The sequence below is a fragment of the Lingula anatina genome, chromosome 6, assembly GCF_051362555.1.
Source record: "Lingula anatina isolate TDL-2025a chromosome 6, LinAna3.0, whole genome shotgun sequence".
Lineage (NCBI taxonomy): Eukaryota > Metazoa > Brachiopoda > Lingulata > Lingulida > Lingulidae > Lingula > Lingula anatina.
In genome coordinates this window covers 23,193,379-23,210,302 of record NC_141772.1, presented here as the reverse complement: position 1 = coordinate 23,210,302, position 16,924 = coordinate 23,193,379, and the positions used below count along the sequence as shown (strand labels likewise).

The 16,924-nt window shown below is 38.7% G+C and overlaps 1 protein-coding gene across 1 annotated transcript; it reads right to left on the bottom strand.

Moving 5' to 3' along the window:
* Positions 1–76: 76 nt before the first annotated feature.
* Positions 77–5,940, bottom strand: LOC106152955 (choline dehydrogenase, mitochondrial). The gene is made up of 4 exons (XM_013526704.2): positions 5,680–5,940; positions 4,269–5,114; positions 3,744–3,902; positions 77–3,166 (listed from the first exon to the last, which is right to left on the bottom strand). Exons 1-4 carry the CDS (start codon positions 5,728–5,730, stop codon positions 2,360–2,362), a joined length of 1,863 nt encoding a protein of 620 aa, XP_013382158.2. The 5' UTR covers positions 5,731–5,940; the 3' UTR covers positions 77–2,359.
* Positions 5,941–16,924: the final 10,984 nt, after the last annotated feature.

Here is a 16,924-nt window from a genome sequence, read left to right as displayed (position 1 = left end):
AATGTAGTGTGTAACAAACTTTAATGTCTTTCTGAAATAATTTGTTCTTCAAACTTTGCAAACCTTTTTCACTCACATTTTACAGCTGTGATATTACTTCAGAGAAAATATAGACAGGTGTATTTTACAAAAACAATCATTCATGCATTGGAAGGCAAACTAATATGTATATGTAATTGTTTTTGCTTTTTTAACAAATAATCTAAAACATGCTTTTTTATTCGGAATCAGTGCTATAAGAAAACTGGCAAAATAAATGCAGGAAGTGAATATAACAATCATGCTTTTACTTATAAAGTAAATTATTGCGTCTGATTAAAAATGAGACCATAGAAGTCAAATTGTTTGACTGGCTATTTAAAGCCCCCTTTACACTGGACGGCGTCCTTTCTGTGTCCAGCAGTATGTACCCATTTGAGAGTTAAACAAGGCAGCAAAGCTGTCAAATGTACAGACAAAGAACAGAAAATAAAGATGCAAATAAGTGAAAAATTAAATTTTCACAAAAAACTGTTAAATTGCCAGAAAAATTTACCAAACAGACTGCGTTGCCTATTGAAGCTGTATGTTAGACCCATGTTTCTTTCCTGTAAGTTTGAGAACAGTAAGTGACATGATTTCCCTTAAATGGTCATCATAGGAGCAGTGCCCAAAATAGGGGTTTCTTCAAATTTTGATGCAACATTACATAATGTTTAACAGCATAAAAACAATCAAATGTTATTAATAAAATATTAGTAACATGGACATTCAGAAAATGTGACAAACAAAAGTCTTCAAGATCATGGAACTTTAAAGTCACACCTTGAAAATGCCAATATGTGAAAAATTAAATTTTCACAAAAAACTGTTTAACTGCCAAAGTAAATAAATAAATAAATAAAAATACCAAACAGACTGCATTGCCTACTGAAGCTGTATTTTAGCCCCATGTTTCTTTCCTGTAAGTTTGAGAACAGTAAGTGACATGATTTTCCTTAAATGGTCATCATGGAAGCAGTGCCCAAAATAGGGGTTTCTTCAAATTTTGATGCAATATTACATAATTTTTAACAGCTTAATGACCATCAATTTTTAATTATAAAATATTTGTTTCACAGATATTCAGAAAATGTGACTAGCAAAGGTCTTCAGGCCCATGGAACTTCAAAGTCACGCCTTGAAAATGCCGAAATGTAAACAAGACAGCACTGTTCTGAAATGGGTTTATTTCCATTTTTAACACTTTTTTAACATAAAACAAAATAAACATTTTACTGCCATTTTATATGACCAACTAAGAAAATTGATGAGATGGGAAAAGTATCAATAGAACAGTGTTAAATGTCCAATTTCCTCCATTCTGAGATTCTGAACATAGTGGATGATTGAATCTGACAAACTGCAATGATATGAGTTTATTTCCATTTTTGACACTTTATTACACAATACATGATAGCAAGTTTACCATGTTTTTTACATAATCAACTAACAATGTTGTAAAGATGCAGGAAATATCAAACAAACACTTTTAGGCATCTTATTAGTTAAATAATGAGGCTGTTAACATGCCTAATAATTGAATCTGAGGAAATGTGAAAAACAGTATAACTTCTAAAATAATGGCCTGATTATGCTGATTTTCGAACTCAACCTGCGTTTTAGTAAGATTGACCACTCCTGTGAGTATGATTACAATTGGCCAATCCGTTTTTCTTATATTGTGTTATCAGTGTTGTATTTATATTGAAAATAGTGAAAAAACAGCATAAATTCCCTAAAAATGGCCCAATCATGCTGATTTTCGAACTTGACCTGCGTATTATGAATATTCATCAGTTCTGTAAGTTTCAAGTCAAAAGGTAAAATGGTTTTCCACTTATCGTGTTATCGGTGCTGCATATATGCTGAAAAAAGTGAAAAAACAGCATAAATTCCCTAAAAGTGACCCGATCATGCTGATTTTCAAACTTGACCTGCGTATTATGAATATTCATCAGTTCTGCAAGTTTCAAGTCAAAAGGTAAAATGGTTTTCCACTTATCGTGTTATCGGTAAAAGTGCACGGCGCCGACGGCGCCGAAGGCGACGACAGACGCAGATGATGGCAATATGTACAGACACATCTGTGTCTGTACATAAAAATTATAATACTTTACGTGCCGACAACTGGCCAATCATTGAGCATTCATTCTGATACCAAATCAATGCTCGTGCCTCCTTATTAAGACCCAGCGATGCCAAATTTCATGGTCGCAGAAAGGACGCAGGAAGGACGCCGTCCAGTGTAAAGTGTGTATAAGAAAGGCAGTGTCAATTCTCCATCTAGGAATGGTAATGTCAGGAATGCTGACATCAGTATTGAGGGACTTTATCCAGTTCATGATGCTATCCCAACAGTTGTTCTTTGAGTTTCCAAAGTATTTGGTCTCCACACTTTGGCACTAGATGGCGCCAGTGGGGGATTGCCCAGAATGGCATCAGCACATTTCTCTGCGATCATAATAGTTGGAGCATTCAGGTTGCCACTGACCATACTTGGCATAATTGATGCATCGACCACGCGCAGGTTCTCCAGACCGTACACCTGGCCGCTACTGTTCACTACTGCCATCTTGTCATTAGCCGCCCCCATCTTACAGGTACATGATGGGTGATACACAGTGTCTGCTGTCGCCCTCACAAAGGCGTCTATTTCAGCATCAGTTTGGACAGAAAGCCCTGGTTTCAGTTCCGGTCCACGAAACTCGTCAAAAGCTTTCTGAGAAAATATTTCCCTGGTTAAATGCAGGCCGGCTCGGAATTCCTCCCAGTCCTGCTCCTTGGACATATAATTTGGATCTATAAGTGGATGGTCATAGGGATCTCTAGACTTCAGCTTGATGTGCCCCGTACTGGCAGAACGCAGGGTACCAATATGGGCCTGAAATGCATGACGATCCCCAGGTTTACGACCATGATCATTGAAAGTTGACGGCAAAAAGTGGAACTGAATATCAGGGTGCTGGACACCCGCGGCGCTGCGGATGAACCCCCCGGCCTCCATGTGTGTGGTGGCGCCCATTCCTGTCTGGCTGAGGAACCACTGGAGACCTATACGGATCATGTTGTGTGGAAACTTCCACTGGGCTGTGTACAGAGTGATGGGCTGGGTGCACTCCTGTTGTAGGCCTATCTCTAAGTGGTCCTGAAGAGAGATGTTTCAAGAAGTTTCTTAAATTGGCGGGTAATCATCACCACAAACTGATTTTGTAACTCTATAAATTAGGTTTGCTTTAAATTTTTGATAGCAGTTCAAGGTACTTTTCACATGTACATTTTCACTGCAGGTATTTTACTCTAGGTTCAATACTTACCTGCAAGTTCTGTCCCACTTCTGGCAGGTGCTGTACCACAGGTATATTACTATAGGTTTAATACTTACCTGCAAGTTCTGTCCCACTCCTGGCAGGTGCTGTACCACAGGTATATAACTCTAGGTTTAATACTTACCTGTAGGTTCTGTCCCACCCCAGGCAGGTGCTGTACCAAAGGTATATCACTATAGGTTTAATACTTACCTGCAGGTTCTGTCCCACTCCAGGCAGGTGCTGTACCACAGGTATATTACTTTAGGTTTAATACTTACCTGTAGGTTCTGTCCCACTCTTGGCAGGTGCTGTACAACAGGTAAATTACTATATGTTAAATACTTACCTGTAGGTTCTGTCCCACGCCAGGCAGGTGCTGTACCACAGGTATATTACCCTAGGTTTAATACTTACCTGTAAGTTCTGTCCCACTCCTGGCAGGTGCTGTACCACAGGTATTCCCAGCTCCCTCAGGTCGTCCCCATCCCCCACCCCTGACAACATCAGTAGCTGGGGGGAGTTGATGGCGCCACCTGCCAATATGACCTCCTTGGCTGCCCTGACGGTTTTTACCTGATGGAAACAAAATTAGAAGTACATAGATTTTATGTTACTGATGCATTCTTTTGAGATGAACTGTGAGAGGGACAGGTGTCAAAATTAAATGTTATCATTAAAGGAACACTCTCCAATTATACATAACTTACAAGTAATGTACCAGGACCTTGTGAACTGTATCTTGGTCAATATTACTGAAGATTCTGCATATCTTGTTCACCTTCAACTCTCTGATATCATTTGAAACATAGCATTGCATATTTAAAATCTTTGTATAGAGATAGAACAAATTGCCCTGTCTCTGAGCCATGTGAAGATTACAGAACTACATCCACTGCTAAGCCATCAGAAGACGAAGTTGAAACCAGCTCAACAACTCACCTGAGAGTTCTGTTTATATTCCACACCCACAGCTTTCTGTGCCTCGAACACAACCCTGTGTGTCATAGTCCGGGCAGTGACAGTGAGGTTGGGGCGCCCCACCACAGGACGGAGATAACCCTGGGAGGCGCTCCAACGCTTGCCCTTGTGAACCGTCATATCCATTGGTCCAAAGCCTTCCTGCTGGTAGCCATTTTGGTCGGAGGTGTGCGGATAACCTGCCTGCAGTCCCGCCTCTATAAAGGCCTTAAATAGTGGGTTGGTTCTATTTCCACGAGACACATGAAGAGGTCCAGCGCCACCTATGTAGTCGTCTTCTGCACAGTTATCATGGGTTTGAGCCTTGCGAAAATATGGCAAACAGTCTGCATAGGACCAACCAGTGGCGCCCTCTTTCTCCCACCTGTCGTAATCGTAGGCATGTCCGCGGATGTAGACCATGGCGTTGAGGGCGGAGGAGCCGCCCCACACACGACCACGAGGCCAGTATATAACACGGTTGTTCAGGCGTTTCTGAGGCACAGTGTTGTAATACCAGTTATACTTGTCATTGCACAGGTTGTAGGTCATAGCTGCCGGCATGTGGATTTTCCAGTTCCACCATTTATCCTCCGGCCCTGCTTCCAGGACCAGGACTCTGTTGTTTGGGTCAGCTGACAGCCGATTGGCCAACACACACCCTGCTGATCCTGCGCCTACAATCAAATAGTCGTAGACATCTGATGGTGATAAGACAGATAGGTGGCGCCTCTGTGACACTACAGGCTGCCAGCATCTAGTGATACTTGTACAGGAAGATCTGCATACTTGCCCTTGTAATTTTATGCCTTGTGATGATACTGGTAGCTGTAAATATTAAAAAAATATGTGTTCGGTTGGGGATAGATATTGAATTTTCAATATGTTTCAAGACAGATGTTGGAAATACTGGTTACAGTCATACAGTGCTAGAAAATCATGTTTTCAACCATAAATAGTGGTAAAAATTAGTGTAAAAAACTAGCTTATAAAATGGAGTAAAAATATGAAATTAATATGAAAAGGAAATGACCTTTCTTTTGTATTCTAGCAAAGATACATAATTTACAAAAAAAGCCAAATTCAATAGTGCTAACAGGTGTAAACTTAGTAGTTGAAAATTGTGGCTGCACTTAATGTGGACACTTCTTCAGTGTCCACATTAAAAAAAAGCCTTCAAAAATTAACTTCGCTCCTCCACCCCCCTCCCTCCCCCATAAACTTGTAAAGCGAAGAGAGAGCAGAGACAGGAACACTCCGACTACGCCTACAACGTTGTACGATAACAAGCATAATAGAATCGATCATATAACATAGCTCTACGCGAACAACAACATAAATTTCACGAAAGCCAATTTAAGGTCATTAAGTATGAACAAAGTAATGTTATTACATTTGCCGAAATCTGCTTCCGTCCTCGCTGCAGAATCCGCAGGTGAGCCATGTCGGAGTGGTTATGTAAACTGTAAGGTTCATATCTGTGTCCATGTTTACATAACGGTTCATTCCCCACTGCTCTGCCTCAGTACTTGGTCTCTGCTGGCAATGCCCGTGAGGTCAGTAACTAGAACTCCATGAGGACATGCCAATATATATGAGTATACCAGTATACCTGACGATCTCTGGCGCAATCAAATCAGGTTCAGAGGTTGAGCAACTAAGAAACCGAAATGTGCTAGAGAAGAAACAGTCTCAGACCCGCTGTATCCAACACACTGACGGACACAGAATTTTCCTAGGGAAAGAGGGGCGGCGGTGGGGTGGGCATTGCTAAAATGTTCTTTCTTCTTCGCTTGGCTCAGCAAATAATAAAGTAATAATAATTATGAATCCTCACAGGGCACTGAACTTACTGCTTATGTAGAGTCTTGTTGTCTGACAATCGTTTATGATGTGTGTGTGTCGGGGGGGGGGGGGGGGGGGGGGTCGGCGTTCAAATACATTAGGCTAAAATACTACTACTACTACTACTACTACTACTAATAATAATAAGATATTTTCTTGTTTCCAAATTTCTCCTGGTCATGTGTAGTGAGTCAAGAAAAATGACAACCATCTTCTACTTTTCTTTCTTTTTCTTGTGCCTAGGTCTACTGTCCCTTTTTTCGATCTTTAATTTATGTGATCATTGTTTGTAGGAACTAGTGGCAATACGTTTTTTTTTTTTTTTTTTTTTTGGTAGAAATGAAATTTAGATTTTGCGCCCAAATTAAACAAATGTGGAACTATTCCATTAACTCGAATATAGGGGCCTCAATGAAAGGGAAGTTGTACTGGACCATCGTGAAAATGAAACCCTCCTGCGTTCCATCCACCCTCGCCCGGTCTTGTTTATTCAACCGCAGAGCCTACTTTAAAACCTTTTATTTATAGAACAGTAGTTCCTGGTAACCAGACTTGATCTGAGGTGAACGACACTGGGTTCTGGCTGTCAGAGTTTGAAAAACGACAGAGATTAAATTCAGCGTTTTTGAAAAGACATTAGTTCCTGGTTGCCAGAATTTTCTTTTTTTCTTTTTTTTTTTTTAACGACACTAGTTTCTCTTTTGCCAGGAATGCTTTTGAAAAACGAGTCTAGTTTCTGGTTTCCATGATCGTTTTTTTGAAAAACATTAGTTTCTGGTTGCCAGAATCTTTTTTTGGAAAAGTCTTCGAAAAAAGACACTAGTATCTGTTCGCCAGATCTTTTTTTTTCCTTTTGAAAAACGACACCACAGAGTTCCTGTTTGCCAGAATGATTAAAGAAAAAAACACTACACACTTCATTGCCCTCACAGGAGACGTGTAGGGATACGAAATGGAGAATGGCTTGGGTTTGTCTCGTTATTGATAGATAGATAGATAGATAGATTAGTTGATAGATTGATTGATTGATTGAGTTCCTCAAAATTGCACCGCTGTGTCCTCCCCTGCATATGCTAGGGTGTGTGTATCGGGGGGGGGGGGGGGGGGGGGGGGGGGGGGGGGGTAGATGGATGTTTCAAGTGGTGTCAGTTATACGAATTTTGGTGAGATAAATATGTTGACACCGGCACTGACTGGTCCAAGATGTTACTAATGGGGAGATGGGGGTTCGGCGGTTGGGGTTGGGGGTGGGGAGGAAAACATTTTTCTCTCAGTAAATATAAAGCAGTCATCAAGGACAATTTTACTGTGATATGTACGATAAAAATATTGCCTTCTTTTGTATCGTTTTGCACGATTTTTTGAGGGGTGAGGTGGGGATGAGAGGGGGAGGGAAGAAAGGGGGGGACATCCGGATCAAAGGAGGGGAGAACATGGCCCACTGACCTCACTGTGCCCTCCATAAGATCATTGGATGTGTGTGTGTGTGTGTGTGTGTGTGTGTGTGTGTGTGTGTGTGGATAAGTGTGTGTGTGTGTGTGTGTGTGTGTTCGCCAAGATTACAAAATTACAAAACATTTTTGTCCCAATCATAATTGCATTTTCACTGGCCAGCCTCAAATTTCCTGCAGTCAATTTTTTTTCATTGTGCATATCAGAAATACAGCTTGAGTAATGGTTGCCTTGAAAATGAAAAGGTGGTGCTATTATTGCTTATATTGTTATCTATAACAGAGGATTTTATAGTAGTGAGAGCGAGGATGCTAAATTGCATTACGTCAAAGGAAGGCTGACTTGTGAGTCTGTAGGGTCCCAAAATAAATTGAGGAAGCGGAAAAGTGGAAAGAAGCTCAATGTTGTTGCATCCATTTTGGTAGATTTATTTCACTAACGAGCGATTTAGATTGTGGCACAATTTTTTTTCATTAGCTTGCGTGTCACAGAAAGATATAGAAAACCACCAAAAATGTGTCTCCTGACGCTGTTATTGTATCTATATTTGGTAAATTTCCAGTAAATCAGCGTTGATACAGTAGCCACGTTTGGGATTTGAATTCTGAAATTAGTCTTGTGTGAGCTTTATTCCTGCGTTGTTTTCATCCTAATTCTTGACTATTTATTTATTTATTTATTCATTTATTTATTTATTCTTGACTGTGGCTGTGTACTCGAACCACAAGACTATAGTATTTTCAAAATCAGTCTCCTCTTCGTTTCTTTAAATCATAACAAATATTCCATCTTGTCCCCAGAATAACGAATGCAACCACCGCAAGGCGCGAGGTTCCTTTCCCTCTCACCGAAAATAAAACAATGGTGTTAATGACGTTACGGCATATTGGCATTTCTAAGAAAGACCTTATTCAGCTTAACACTTTATATACTGAAAAAAAAAAAAAAAACATCATAGGGTCCCTTGGTTTGGTATTTCTTTATGAAATCATACTTGTACATGTAAACACAAATATAGCAGCCCGCGCTTAGAATGACAAATATCTTTATGCAACCATCGCGAAGTGTAAAATTACGTTACGGCATATTGGAATTTCAAAGAAAAACCTCATGAAGCTTAACTCTGTATATACTGGATGGGGACTCTTGACTTGGTATGACGTAGGAGGCATACGTACGGTAATGGCCCAATCATTTTAACCGGGAAAATTATGAATTTTACAGATACTGATTTTATTTAAAAAATAAAAATAAAAAAAATATTAAAAGTTAGAACATTCCTATTTAGTTAATTCCGACAGTTCCGATGTCCGACAGAATTTTCGTTTTCAAATTCCCACATGTACACTGTATGTATACGGAGTTTATACGTTGTTAAAGTGTGGGTACATATGCGGGGGTGAAAATGAAGACGCTCGCGTCGTCTCTAAAACTTGGGCAAATAACGGGATGACGCGTAGTTCAAGCATCTTCATTTCACCTCGTTGAAGATCAGTCATGGCTGTAGGTATGACTTAATAGTGTCAGGCGTACGTTATATCGGTAATAAAATTTTTGCAAGGTGGCTAACTTATGGTTTTCTCAAAACCTTCAGCACATAGGGAATCCTTTTGCCTTTTCTGAGAGACCAGTGGCGGGTCTGGGGGTGGGGGGGTGGGGGGGTGGGGTGGGGGGTGGGGGATGGGGGGTGAAGGGCGCCATCTGTCCATGTGCCTAATCCCTTTAGCTTTAGACCCCCCCCCCAAAAAAAAAAAATCTTGGACTATCCAGGGCAGACGACAATATTAATATTACAGGTACTAAAATACCTGAGACGCATATCGCTCTCTGTCTGCCGGGAAGAGCAGTAAAACAAATGGAACCTTCTGTGCCAGATTTTATATCAATGAATGGGTTTTCATCTAGCTAGCGTTTTTGACAGAGATGCATTCAATGTTTGGGCACTGAGTTAAAATTCAATATCACCAGGTTTAGTGACAAAAGACACCTAAATGCTATAATCGTGTATTTTTAGATATAACTGAAAAGAAAAAAAGAAACGATACTATTTCCCCTGTGCTTGCGCTTCAATATATCACACTATGGAATTTCAAAACCTCAACTGCTTCCATGTAAACAAGTAAGCCTACAAGATTCGGATCGTAACTGAAGACAAATAATTTACGAAATTGCTCACGGTTGTTTGCAATGTTTGTGTAACGTCTCATTAAAAACTAGACCAGAACACAATAGTGTTGGGGAGCGGCGCGAGGAAGAAATCAAACATGGCGTCACTCGGCATAAAAAAACGTGGCCAATCAATGGGTTTGCACTAAGACCTTTAAAAGAATATTATCGGACTTCTGCCAAGAATGTTAATTTTCCCCAACAAGCTACAGGTTAACGAACCAGACACTGAGGACCTTGCTCGTTATTTTTACCTTTATGCAGGTGGTAGGCACTTTACACCCACTTGGTATATATATCTAAAAACTACTCAAACGAACATTGTGATTATAGTACTCGTCGTACATAGAATTGCGGAATCTCATTGTCTTGCTCGGAAGAGGACAGAGGCGGGGATCGGGTTTCCTACTGATCGGTTGAGAAAGAATGAACTAAATTGATTGGAATTACTGATACGAGACAGAAATTCAGACAACTCCGACAAGGTAATTGGTTCTTACCTGAATATAGTTCCAAGAAAAACAACAACAGCGAGCATTCAGCTAGAGTGAGCTACATGCAGGTAAGTAACTGGGCTTATATAAGTCATACAAGTGTATTTTTTTTTACTTATTAACCATAGTTTTTATGCAGTAATCATACATAAATGTGTCCACATCTGAAAGGTACGTCTATCCTTTCTAAGTGATTAACTGACTGCTTTCTGTATTCAGCACAGCATCAAAATGCAAAGAACGCAAGACATGGTTCAGAAAGCTTCAAGTAACGTGGCTTTAATATGATACCGTCTTTAAAACATTTACACATATTCATGTGCTACTTCAGACTTCGGTATTTGATAAAATACCACAGAAAGTCCCATCAGTTCTTGAAAATTTGATGCCAGACAACCGTTGTGAATGCAATTGGGGTACGTAATTGTGTAAACTTTGTGGGTTTTCATTCACTCTCACGCCATGACTTACGTCAATTTCGGATGGTGACATCCCACACCTATTGGCTGTTACGGTCCATATATACTGCTTTAAGTGCAACTATGTCACCCCTTCCCAATCAATATTTTTCATTATTTTGCCAATTTCTTTGTATTTTCATAGCTGAAAGAGGAAATACATTTCCGGTAAATTGGGGGAAGCAAGTTTTATTTTTGACCTCGAAATAGGAGCGACTTGAGGAGGGGGCAAGTGTGTAGGAGGGAAGTTTTTTCTTAGAAAAGCGACAGAAATTTACAAAAGAAACTGTTCAAGCGTTTTGTATTTGTTACTGGATAAAGTTTTTTTTTTTTCAAAATCATAATGCAAAAAAAAAAAAAAAAAAAAAAAAAAAAAAAAAAATTCTTCCAGGTGGGATTTTTGCGGTTATGCAGTTAAAAACGGACGAGGATTCGGTAAAGAAGGATGTTTGTATTGAGCGCCACAGACATGTTTTAATGTCTGTAACCTATAGTTTTCACTTTTAAGTCTTAAAAGACCTAAAGAATATATTAAAAATATACTCTTTATTGAAAACTATAAATCTCCAGTGGCATGAAGCCGTGACAAGTCAAACTTCATGGAATTATGGTGTATAAATGCTGAGATATTTTTTAATCTAAAGTTCGGTACCCCTGTATATATTTACCTATTAATGTTTCTGCTAAAAGCATTTATCCGTCGGGATATTTTTCAACTAATATAGATAATAAATCTTGACATAAGGACACATGTTTGATGACTACCTATAACTAACAACTAATTACTGCTAAGTGCAGCTCTGTTGATTGTTGCTGTTTATAATAAAAAGCGAAAAGGTCATCGCTAAAACTAACCATCGCTTGAACGTTTTCTCTTCACCCAGCTTGTTTACTTTTTATTCAGACACCTTTTGCAGGTAGCGTGATATCACACAGTTGATACATTGTATCATAATACCTTTGTAACAAATGTGTTTTCCTTCCTGTTGGAAACAAACTCAAATATCGAACAATATTGTTATTTTATGTATGTTACAGAATACGAAATGTACACTTAAAAAATATAAAATTTCAGATGGATCAATATCCGTATGTAGCAATAAAAACTTCCAGATTTACAAAATACTTCGCGATCAAAGATCTCCAAGTTTCGTTTTGTAATTCATATACTCCAATACAAAATTATTGTTATTCGCAAAGGTTGCCATGACTACCTGTCTCCCTGTTAAAACTCAACTTGCTAGGAGCTTAAACTTTCCACAACTTATTAATTAGCACATCGCGTTAAATACCATAAATTAGCATATAGGACTGCAGGTGCGAAAATCGGGTTATACAGAAGTATTGCGTTACTAATCGCAGCGGATTTAGCGCCATTTTGTTGTTCGCAAAGCAGGGACACCGCGTAAGAAATGACACTGGTGCATCAGTGCACTCACTGAGAACCTGACTGTGAGTTAAGAGGGCCCTAGTTGTAAGCCAGCGTGGGCGGAAGCCTTCGTAACGATTGTTTCTGAGTCTCATAGACATCGTGACTGATAAACAAAGTCATCGTGACCAAAAGTTTGTTTTGAATTTGTTTATGTGTGTGAAAGGGGTGGGGTGGCCGGCTCATGCCCTAGTTAAAATCCACTTTACAAAAAAAAAAAAAAAAAAAAAAAAAAAAAAAAAAAAAAAAAAAAATCCTGGGGATGGGCCCCTGAGAATATGGTCTGGTATTTCTATTTTATCATTATTATTTCTACTTCTTCTTTTTACACTAAGTTTAACCCTAAGGTTTGACTCTCAATGTATGAAATATTCTCAACGGTAAACCGGAGTGACATCCTAGAGTACACATCATACAGAATAGCGCTATAATTACCCAGGCTTTCATACTTTCATGCTATTTCGGGTTTGGTAACAATACGATTCTAAAAATGCGAAGATAGAGCGTAAGTCACTGGATGCCATGGTGGTACGAGAAAAACAAGGTATCAAATGGTAAAGGAGTCGTGTGACGCATAACAGTATACACGGTATCTCCAAACTGCGGTTAATTCATACGATGTTGTGTAATGTTTTTTTAATACAAAATATCTCTCCTGTTTTTTGTGTTCATGATAAACTAGGAACGCGTTGAAATCTCACACCTGACATATCTCGATCATAAGAGTTAATTTTAGTAACACGCCAGCATTCAGTGCGTGTTCGAAAAATCTCATGTCTGTAGAAAATAAGTTTCTGTATCAGCAAAAGTTGGAGTGCCTATTAAGTTACAAATTAAGTAGATGGAATAAAATGAAATTATAAAAAAGCACTACATGTAGACCTATACCCGGGGCATGACAAAAAGCCGCCTTCCTCTCTAAGGAATAATGTTACCTTTTCTGCAAATACCATTTTCATAAAACGCAGCAGATTCAAAATAAGAAGTGTTCAATAAGAACAAATCCCTGTTTTTTTTTCTATTTCTTTACGACGTAACAGGTGTCGATAAAAAGGTAAATCGACCTTGACCTTGCGTTACAGTGACGGCCTGGACTTTGCGTATCAATGATCAAAGTGTAGGCGTCGAAAAGTCATCTCTTGTAGGAAGAAAACACGTTTCTTTTTAGTCTCTTTACAAAACGATTCATTTTAATCATCATAACAGAGAAAATGAAAACCTATTTCACCGTATATAGGCCTACAATGTAAATGTCATTCATGATTTCCGACCTCTCTTATCTTTAATAAAAACAACTTTACTTTGTGGTCTTTGAGTAACATGGTTTTTACATATACTGTACATGTACGGAAGTGCACAAATTACAAGGTCTGTGATGCACATATAAGGCAGGGCTGGCTTGGACCAGAAAATGTCTATTCACTCAATCTTAATTTTTGTTCAAACCAACATCAATGGTCATGATCCATTCATTTCTCGCATTTGTTGCCCAAGTAAGTAGGCCAGAATCGCCCGCGGTGTTAAGCGTATTATAAGCGTATTATAATACGTACATACAGAGGACACAGCAGGTTCTCGCAAGTTTCTAATTCATTTGCAAGAACTCGATATATCCCCAGCAGCTGGGGAAGGGTCTTACATGTAGGCTATATCCAACCGTTCACACATTTTTCAATAAATATTTACATGTAGCATGGGAACAACAATGTTGATCTTATTGTATAAGAAGAATTAAGCACACGACTGATGAACTGTTATTTCAGATTTCCAAAGAGAACTTTAGAGAAATATTTAAACAAAAGGGGTCCCTCCATTACAAAGTGACAGCCGGTGAAGGAATGGTACTCATTGGAATAGAAGTCCGGGCTCCCATATGATTAGTACAGGTTAGGGTTAGTTGGAGTATTGGGGTAAGTGTATATACGACTTGCATTATTCGAAAGGTGCGATATGCGCATGACCGGAATTGTGCACTGCAGGGGTCAAAATAGTACCGGAAGCGTTGTTGACAGCGATAGGAACACACATGATGGAAGCATAAGACATGCCGGGGGCGATATTAAACAAGCCATTTGAGGCGACAACGATGCCGGAGTTGAAAAGTTGGTTAAAATGTAGGATGCCCACACATCAGGCAAAAAAGAAGAGCTGATAAAAAGGTATGTTACACGATATTTTCTTAAATACAAAACCCTAATGTGGTCATTATGTAATTATGTTCACCTGAGTCATTTATTGGGGAGATAAATTTGTCACCTGGTTCAAGCAGTTATCTGATACAATCTCGGAGGTGGGCTAGTGCACTGTACAGGTAATTAGTACAAGCTCGCTGTCAATATCAGTGCATCTATCATTTGTTCTTCTTCATTATCTTTCTGTTGTGTATCCAGGTAGATTTCGGTTAAAAAAATATGACTAGTCATGTCAATTTTCTGTTTTGTCATCAGTCTAATATGTATGTATGTAAATAAATCACTGTTATAGATGTGTTGATGATGACTTTAATAACTATTTTCATGACTTTTAAATTTTTTACTTGTTTTATAGGTGAAAACTGTACAGTGAGGATAGAGAGAGAGAAACAAAATATTGGATCCAGACGGCAGAGAAAATTAGAAGTAGGCCTACCAGATTGAAGTTTGAATCAAGACAGTGGAGAATGGACCAAGTCCTTGAAGGGAATGCCCAAACCGTTTTTTTTTTTTTAATATTTGCCTATTAATAAGTACAATTTAATATTTCGTTTCACATTTTTATTTTGCATAATAAAACCAATGATGTTGCCTTGGAAATATCTTTCCAAGGTACCTTACGATATTTCTGATTTTTTTTTTAAAATGCAATGTTTTAAACATTTTCTAGATATGTTCAAGTGCATTTTGATAATAAAAATGAGATATTTGGTAAAAGTGTTCTCTTTTTTTTTTGTTATTTGCATAAGTAATATACCATTCAATACTCCTTCACAGTCAGGTTTAAACCTGGTTTTAGTTTTACTCGGGTCTAAGCAATGTCGATAACAATACTCTAAAACCAAAGTAAAACTAAAACCAGCTTTAACCTTGCTGTGAAATCAAACCAAAGTTTCACATGACAGTTTTCATGCCATTTTTTTATACTGAGGTAATGTCAGGGTATAAAAAGTCATGAAAATGTTTAATTCCTTGTAGGTTTCAAGACCGATGTAAAATTTAACCATTTCAGGTTTGTTGTGCATAGACTTTATGCTGAAAGTGTGTTTGTCAACTGCCTCATGTGCTTTGGACAGTTGTTCCAGCATTGTATGTACTTTTTCTCTGTCACACTATTTCTTTATGCATCTTTTTTTTTTTTTTTTTTTTTTTTTTTTTTTTTTTTTTTGCTCGTTGTAATTCCACTCTTAGTTGTTTCCGAAAGTTAAATTTCTAAAGATACTGAAAATAATATGTTGTTTTTCCTTAACTGTCGTTAAAAGCGCATCTGAGCCTGCATCTGATACAATGCAGTAGGCATCGTGGTCTGTATTTGAGAAGCCATTTTCGTCCTCGCTGTTCAACTTCTCACTTGCCGCCAGGTTCACTAAAATTTGTCTCAGAGTTTTCAACAGTTAAATGTCTAATAATTTTTTTCGGGGCTTACGAATCTTCGATTTCTTGAGTGAAAATATAGTTGGTCTCCCACCCAAATACGATTTATTCCCTCCTTCAAAATGAGCACTACACACACGGTGATGCTTGGCGGGCTCAAACTTACTAAATTTGCCTTCATTTCCCGCTCGTCCAATACTGTCAATCCATATACCTCTCTTTTTTGGGTCCTTGGGGAAAGCATAAAATGAAAAAAATTCGATCTCGCTCCGTATTGTTGAAACAAACAGGCACAAAACACATAGAACCGTCGAGAGGCATTTTATTTCTGTGTACAGAAATGGCGGCAACGCAAGATGGGTCCCACTTTACCCACAATGCATTGCGCTCAATATCGAAAACGAGACGAATAATGCAAGTCGTATATAGGACGAATGTCACCTGTACAAAGTAATGGGAAGCGGACTTCGGTTCCTAGCGGACTACCATTCCTGTCACGCCTGTCCCGGTACTGATATTGATTTTAAAACAAGAAAACAAGAATGAAGCAGGAAACCATCAGCCAGAAACTAAGTTCAAAACCTGCCGTCATCAAATTGATGGACTTGCTAATAATGTTCAAATTGGAAACAATTCCACAATTCCCTTCCCACACTCGTTTCATGGAATTTTTCCAACAGAACTGGCCCTTTGGGGACAGCAATGGTAAACTGTAGAGACGCCCACACAGGTGTTATTGGAACCTAATTCGATGTTTTTCCCCACAATTATAAATACTTTTGACCACCGGATATTTGTTATACTAAATATAGGCAATGATATCTCTGGCAACAGGAAAGCCATCAGATTTTGGTTTTTATAGGCAACGTTATACCTGAAATATCCGATTTCGATAAAGCTGAAAAACGCACGGTCGCCCACCAGCGTTAGATAGTTACCGGTATGTTTTGCGGTGGCTCTTATTTCGGTGCATTTACATATGCAAGTAACTGTACTCTTTATTAAAAAAAGTCTATCTATTCCTGACAACCGGTTATTTGTTTTCAGTCGCTCCACTTATGTTAATGATATATGACAGACGTCCATTTGACGGACGTTAAATCTGAGATATTTTCTACTTCGATGAAATAATTAAGCTCGCCCACTTCAATTGAAAAGTTACGCGAGCCGGTGGCACTTCGTCGGGTTTGTTAACAGAAGAAATGCAAGAGGCATAGAAGAAGATTAA

Coding starts and splice junctions, on each gene's coding strand:
- LOC106152955 (XM_013526704.2), bottom strand. CDS start 5,730: ATGGCTCACCTGCGGATTCTGCAGCGAGGACGGAAGCAGATTTCGGCA. Junction 3,903..4,268: donor AATATAAACAGAACTCTCAG/GTGAGTTGTTGA, acceptor TGTTTCCATCAG/GTAAAAACCGTCAGGGCAGC. Junction 3,167..3,743: donor GAGTGGGACAGAACTTACAG/GTAAGTATTAAA, acceptor ATCTCTCTTCAG/GACCACTTAGAGATAGGCCT.